The sequence below is a fragment of the Sarcophilus harrisii genome, chromosome 2 (genome assembly GCF_902635505.1).
Source record: "Sarcophilus harrisii chromosome 2, mSarHar1.11, whole genome shotgun sequence".
Lineage (NCBI taxonomy): Eukaryota > Metazoa > Chordata > Mammalia > Dasyuromorphia > Dasyuridae > Sarcophilus > Sarcophilus harrisii.
The window spans coordinates 244636990-244644580 of NC_045427.1; the positions used below are offsets into that span (position 1 = coordinate 244636990).

General features: G+C 47.0%; 1 protein-coding gene across 2 annotated transcripts in view; it reads right to left on the bottom strand.

Moving 5' to 3' along the window:
• The window catches only part of EEF1A2 (eukaryotic translation elongation factor 1 alpha 2), a 28673-nt gene extending 22532 nt beyond the window's left edge, over positions 1 to 6141 (bottom strand). The window contains exons 1-2 of one of the 2 annotated variants that reach the window (XM_031951783.1): positions 5934 to 6141; positions 3007 to 3266 (exon numbers count right to left, since the gene is read on the bottom strand). In XM_031951783.1, the coding sequence (XP_031807643.1) occupies positions 3007 to 3150 (144 nt within the window). In that variant the 5' untranslated portion in view covers positions 3151 to 3266; positions 5934 to 6141. Of the gene's footprint in view, positions 1 to 3006; positions 3267 to 5407; positions 5827 to 5933 lie in introns of those variants that run through there. The other variant, XM_031951784.1, reaches the window with a different exon arrangement.
• Between the last annotated feature and the right edge of the window lie 1450 nt (positions 6142 to 7591).

Sequence of the window (7591 nt, forward strand, 5' to 3'; positions counted from 1 at the left end):
TATGTTATATCTTGAAGAATTCTTAAAGATCATCCATTCTCATACACTTGAAGAGGAGAGAAACAAGGGTTGAGAAGTAAAAATAACTCATTCAAGATTACACAGTGAGCACAAAGTGAAGTCTTGTCCCCAACTCTCCTGTTGCCAGGTCCATAATTAATCCCACTACAACCTGCTGCCACCATTTTCCTGGCAAGGATCTTTAGTTAGGATCTGTGACTTCCTTTCTCTGCCCCTCTTTCAAGCCCAATCTGTTTCACGAAGCAGTAAGCATGGCTCCCTCACTAACTTCAGCTGCTTGATCAAGAAGCTTGCCTTTTCTGAGTAAAACCCAGCATTAGGTTAGCAGTGAATCCTGGAGTGCCAGAGGAAGGCAGAACCTCAAATGGATGGAGAAGGATCAGCAGCCCATAACCAGCTATTCTAGAGCATCCAGTAATAATGGACAAGATGAGTGTATGTTTCAAGGGACAGGTGGTTGGGATTAGGACCCCACTGTGGGATTTGCCCTCCTTAGAATGCAAAGCCTTCCTGCCAAAAAGGCAAGTCTCAACTTTTAAAGTGAGCTACATGCCTTCTCTTTTATGCTATAACTTCCATCCTTCTTTGGCCTATACAGGAAACAAGGTAAGGAAAAAGGGGAACCACACAGTTCAGATGACACAGCAGGATTAAAAAGACTTATGACCCAGGATTTGAAGGTTCTGAGGCCCACAGCCAAAAGACCAGTGCAAATGCCTTTGAGTTTTCCTAACGCCGTAGCCTCGAAGGAAGAGATAGAGCCACTTTTAATGCTCTAATTACTGACAAACAGCTGAGAACATCTGGGTGCCAGGTTTGCTGTAGGGAATTGACCAAAAAGATCATGAGGCAGCTTGTCACAGTCAGGTGACTGTCATCTCCCTCAGCACAGGTCCTTCGAGACCCACCTATGTCATTAAATGCAACTTGGTATCTTGAAAACTTCTTCCCTTGGGTCCATCTGACCAACTCCGGCACACCCATTCCTACCCACAGAGACCTCTGGAGACATTTGCAATCTCCTTACCCTCAACTGCCTGACCCAGTAAATCTCATCTCTGCCCCGGAAAGGAGTTCCCTCTAGTTGAGTGCTCAGAAGTCAGCTACCCCAAACCCAAGCCAGCTACCATGTTCTCAATAACAATCTTAGACTCAGCTATACCTGCTCCTTAGCTATTCCTTTCAAGGAGGCCACCATTTTCTGCCCAGAAAGACCCAGGGTTTTCAGCTTAGCTAAAGTAAGCAGTGGATTGTAGTATTCTTAAGGTCCCATGGAACAAGAACAGCAAGATTCAGAGCCACCCAGTTTTCCTCCATCTCCCCACCCCCACCCAGCAGCTGCTTCAGGGCTCCCTAGCCAGGGCAGCTTCCCCAGAACTGGCAAAGGGCAAAGTTGCAGTCTGGCTTTTTACATGCACTGGAGGCCTCCATTTCCTAGTAATGTAACCTTGTGAAAGAAAAGCCTTCCCAGCTCAGCATCAGAAAATGGAGTCAGGAAGCTCAGTCAATCAGCTATTAATAGTAACTCTGAGTCCTGCATATTCTGCCTGGTCCCTGGGAGAGGTGAAAAGCTGCCCAGCCCATCAGCTTTTTGGGTACATCAGGCTCTGCTTTCATTTGCCAGATAGGAAGAGTTGTCTGAGGATGGTTAAACAGTTGGGGACCTCAGGGATTTTGTCTTTATAAGCATAATAAAGAATATTCTGATCTAATCTAAATTAAATAAAATCACCAAATATTTATCAAATACCTATAACTTACAAGGTTTGTTCTGAACACCACAAATTGTAACCACTCTGCTTTACTAAATTGGTTAGTAATCAAGTCAGATGTAGTTATCGGGGAAGACTATTTGGGTTTCTCGGAAGAGCCCAACAACACTGATGGCTGAAAGCTCCCAATTCATTTGCGGCCTGAAAAACTCAGCTACAATGTAACAAACAGCTAGGTCTGGCTCCTAGGGGCACAGTAAGGGGGGAGAGTTCCTAAATCTTAAGCATAATCCTTTGGTACAGGCTGGAGATTCAGAGCTTTGGGGCCCTGCTCTCCTTCCACTGCTATTTTGTTGTTTTGTTTTTCCCAGGCAGAATCAGGAGATAATATCATAGACTCACAGATGCCAGGTTTCATGCATTGTGTACTTAACATACAAAGCCATACACTTGTCCTACCTTCAAAAGAGGTAAAATGAGCCCTAGAATAGAGTGGGATCAAGCCCACTGATCTGTTTTGTCAGCGAGAAAACCACTCACTGGGGGGGAGGTAGGGAAGGAGAGAAGGAAGGGATAAGGAAAGGAAGAGAAAAAGAGGGGAGAGGGGAGAGAGGAAGGGGAGAGAAAAGAGAAAAGGAGAGGGTGAAAGAGAGAAGTAAAATGAGGGGGAAGAGAAGCAAAAGGAAAGAAAAGAAGAAGGGAGGAGATGAAAAGGGAGCAAGGAAAAGGGTAAGAAGGGAAAAAGAGAAGAAAAAATATAGTAATAAGAAGGGAAAGGGAGGATAGAGGACAGAGAAAAGATGTAAGAGGAGGGGGACAAGAAAGAAGAGGAAGAAAAAGGTATAGAAATAGGGAAGATAATAGGGAAAGGAGGGGAGAAAAATATAAGTGGATATGTGGGAAGCAGAGGGGAACGAAGAAGTAATGGAGAAGAAGGGAGAAGAGAAAAAGAAGAGAGAGTATGGGAATGGGTAGAAGGAAAGAGGAAAAGGAAGAAGAAGGGAAAGGAACAAAAAAGGGGAAGAAGGAGAAAAATATATAAGTAGGGAGACAGGAAGGAAAAAGTTAAAGGGAAAGGGAGGGGAGGGAATAGAGATAATGAGAGGGAAAAGGAAGGAGAGGGGTGACTGGGAGGGGAAGGAATCTAAAGGAAGAAGGGAACGGCAATAGAAGGAAAAGAAGAGAAAGGGATTGGGGGAAAAGAAAGGGGAAGAGGAAGGAAAGAAGGTAATGAATAATGGAGGCAGAAACAAATGGATATAGTTTCACTCACCTCTGCAGCTTCCTTCTCAAACTTTTCAATGGTCCGCTTGTCAATGCCCCCACACTTGTATATGAGGTGCCCTGTGGTAGTGGACTTGCCTGAATCTACATGGCCAATGACAACGATATTGATGTGGGTCTTCTCCTTACCCATCTTGGAGGATGTGTGTTGGGGACAGGGAAGGGGGCCAACTCAACCTAAAAGGTTAGGGTACTGGGTCAGGCAGGGGCACTTCAGGCAGTAGAAACTGAGCTGAGTTTCTCTGTAGGCTGGAAGAGAAAATAGGTAACAGGTACTCAAAAGAGTATCCAACAAAAGCTCCATCCAAAGCAGGAAGCCCTTGTCAGCCGCTCTAGTGCTGGCACAGGCTAAGGACCTCTCAATCAATGAATCTCTTCTATTTGTATCTGTCTCCCTGTCTCTTTCTCTCTTTGTCTCTGTCTCTGTCTCTCTGTGTCTCTCTTTGTCTCTGTCTCTGTCTCTCTGTGTCTCTCTTTGTCTCTGTCTCTGTGTCTCTTTATCTCATCTCTTTCTCTCACTTTTTCTCTCTCTCCCCCTCTCCCCACTCCATCTTCTTTTCTCTCCTTTTATCTCTCTGTCTTTGTCTCTCTATCTCTCCCCTTTCTCCCCCACCCATCTTCTTTGTTCTCTCTTTCCCTTTATCTCTGTCTTTGTCTCTCCTCCACTCCTTTCTCTTTCTCCTTCTCTCAATCTGTTTCTCTCTTTGTCTGTTTTTTTTTTTCTCTCTGTCTATGTGTCTCTCACTCACTCGATCTCTGTTTCTGTCTCTGTCTATGTCTCTCTGAAGGCAGTAAGGGAGCTTTATAGAGCCCTGTGGGCAATTCAGCTCTTCCTGGCCAAAATGATTCAGATGAATAGTCTAGGAACCCAAACCAGCAAATCAGTCATTTCTACTCTATTCTGACAGACTTACTAGGTTGGGTCCAAGAAGACTGGGCAATAGAGACCATTGAGACTTGACCTTATTGTGACTATGTTTAAACCCATTTGGAAAAAGCAGAATAAGAACTGCAACCCCCACCCCCACCCCAAGAGTGAGCCACACAGTCTTCCTGGACCCAGCCATTTCAAGGAGCCAGAAAACAGCTTTGCTCTGTCTCCTTGTGGTAATTACTGATCGATCCTCCCAGACTCCAGATCCAGGAATCTCTACCTACTCAACAACTTTCCATCCCTACCTTCCCCCCCCCCCCCAACCCCACATATACACATTGCTTGGGTAAGGAGAGATGGAGCTCAAGGGAGGACAGACTAATAGTTCCAAGGGCAAGATTAAGTTCTGCCTTCTTCTAAAATAGATTTTACTTCCATCTGACATACAAACATCTTCCCTGATGAGATAGGATTTATTCAGGACTGCTCTCCTCTCCAGCAACTCCAAACACTCTCTGTCTCTCTGTGTCGGTCTCTGTCTGTCTCTGTCTCTGTCTCTCTCTGTGTGTCTCTGTCTCTGTCTGTCTCTGTCTCTCTCAATCTCTCTCTCTCTTTCTCTCTCTCTCTCTCTCTTTCTCTCTCTCTCTCTCTCTCTCTCTCTCTCTCTCTCTCTCTCTCTCTCTCTCCTCTTTAAATCAAGGCTTTATGGAAAGGGAGCCATTTTTTTTCTTCTCCAGACCCCCCCCCCCAAGCAATATTGGGAGCTCATGACCTGAGTGACAATATGTTGTCCAGATAAGGACACAACTCAAAATAGCTTCAACTCCAGCCCTTTCTCCTTGAGTCTGAGCTGAAGGGTCAATGCTAGCCAGAGGAGCCAAAAAATGAAATCACCCAAGCCTTCTTGGCTATGGTCTTGTGGGCTCCTGGTTGGGGAGAGAGGAAATCTAGAGATGCTCCACAGTATAAACTATCCTAGTGATGGAGAGTTGGGGTTTGATAAGATCCAAAAGGTGCCAAGGTTCTAGGAGGGCAGACTTTGTTCCCAAATCCAAGATGCCAAAGGATGACAGTTCCCTAAGGTCCTATAAAAAAATCTCCTCCCACTTGTCTCACCCTCTTTTCTAATGGTAGATACCCATCTTTTTAGGAAGAGGAGAAAGGGAGAGACAGAGAGACAAAGAAACACAGAGAGACAGAGACAAAGACAGAGACAGACAGACACTGAGAGAGATCTACGCACAGAAATTCAGACACAAATGAACACACAAACACACACACACACACCTCAGATATTTAGGATCCAGAGAAGCCTAAGATATTGGGGAGGAGGAAGTGGGCACCCTGAAAGATAGGGGGGATTGGCAGGGGTATTTTAAGATCCCAGATCAAATCAACCTAGCAGCACCCCCTCAACTCCCACCTCCTAATCCTCACCACCTCCTCATCCCACTCCCCATCTCACTTCAGCCTACCATTCTGAGAATCCCCCGAGGCTGACGAGCAATTGTCTTACCGGGAAAGCAGAGGTGACCCTGGAGCGGCCCTGGTCCCAGACCCCTCCTCAGGGGCAGCCAAAGGGACCGCCCTCTGAAAGCCGCAAGGTCAAGGCTGCCTCTGCTTGTGCTCTATGCTCTCGCCCGGGTTCCGGTTCCCCGGAGACCCCACAAGGACGCACCTCGCTTTAAGAACGAGATAAACAAGCTACGACGCAGCACGACCCATCTCGAGCTGCGGCTGCTGCCCCCACCTCTCAGATCTTGCAGGTGTCCTTTCCCAACACCTACACTCCCAACCCTTTTCCGCAATCCTTGGGACAGGGGATTCAATGTGCGGATTCGATGTGGGTAACCCCAGCCCACCCCCCACTCCCAAGACAATTTACTTCTACGTCTTCACCTTCTCCCTAGTCCATCCCCGATTTCTCCCATCCCGGGCTCCTACCCCTCCCAGTCCCCGGGGATCTGGAGCAGAGGCAAGGGGCTGCCCTCATTGCCCAGAGGCCTCCCGAGGGGAACGGAGGGGGGCACAAGCGATCTTACCCGGAGCTGAGGTCTCAGCCAGAGGGACTGGCAGCGCCGGCTCTGGCGGTTTTATCTTCCTAGGAGGGGGTCCACCTATTGACGGTGACGGCGCAATGCAGTGACCCCCTGTACTACAGCAATGCGGTACAGGGCTGGAGAGATAGGAGGAGGAGGAGGAGACGGAGGCGGCGGCGGAGGCGGCGGCTGGGGGGGGGGGGGGGGGGGGGGGGGGGGGGGGGGGGGGGGGGGGGGGGGGGGGGGGGGGGGGGGGGGTAAAAGAAGGAGGGAGGAGAGACAGGCTGGATGGAGAGACAGAAAGACAGGATCGGTAGGACAGAGAGAAACCGAGAAAGAAAAAAAGAGAAACAAGGAGAGAGCGAGAGAGAATTAGAGAGACAAGAAAACAGAGAAGGGAGAGAGAATGAAATTAGATTCCCTTTGACGGATAGAAACAGGGACACTAAAGAGATAGAAACAGAGACAGAGGTGGAGGCAGAGGTTAGTAGTGAAGAGGAGGCAAAGAAAGGAGTAGGCGAGAGAAGATGCAGGGGAGGGTAAGAGAGAGAGAACTGGCAAGTTAAAAAAAGAGGCCAAAAGGACCCTGAGGACAAAGATGATGACACAATGCTCCGCTAGAAGGCAGTGGGGCTTCGGAGGAAGATATTGATGGAGGGAAAGGAAGAACCCTAACAAGAACAGAAAGAACCCAGGGGAGATTCAGGCTGACAAGAAGCTGTGGGCCTACTTAATGTGCATGATTCTAAGTCTTAGAATTGAGGTTGAGTGAGGCCAGCCTTGAGGAATGGCCACGGTGTTCCATAGGTGCCATTCCCTCCTGCAAAAAAAGGCTCCCCTACTGGATTCCTTCATTCACTCGTTTAACAAATATTTACTGACCCCCTACTTTGTGCAAAGCCCCGTGTGACGTTCCACCTGGTGAATTCAGTTAACTTGGAATTGTCTGTGAGAACATCCTTCAGCCACTTGGTGGTTTTCTGAGACTGAGTTTTTTATCCCAGGATGCCTTCTTCTGTCTGCCCTCCAACATAGCAACAACTTATGCCAGCTTCCCCCAATCAGTCAATGTTCAAGCTCAAGAAAGGCAGGCTCCTTGAATGATCAACCCCAGTAAAATTATAATGAGGAAAGGAGAGCCTGCTGTTACTAAAAGGAAAAACAAAAAACAGAATGGTTTGCAAAGGCTAAGGAAACAATTATTGGATTATCTACAATAGAGTTCCCTCTGTTACTTCAATTGAGAGTTGAATGTATATCCCAAAAAATTTACCAGCCCACTTATCACATATAGAAAAGGGAGATGGAAAGAGAAGTGTGTTTGAAGAAACAGATGGGTAGCATTGCTTTAATTGCAGAATAGGACCCGAGATTTAGAAATGAAAAGAACATTAGAGATTATCTAGTCTACCCCCCTCATTTATAGATGAAATTACTTGACCAGGTAATAAGTTATAAATCTGGGATTTGAATCCATGTCCTCTGACTTCAAATTCAATATGATTTTGTTGTTGTTGTCACATCTTGCATTTGGAAGTATTAATACACAGCTAGTAAGTATTTGAGGCCAGATTTGAACTCCCATCCTCCTGACTCCAGGGCCTGTGCTTTATCTACTGTGCCATCTGGCTGCCCTAATAATACATTTTTGCCTAAAATCC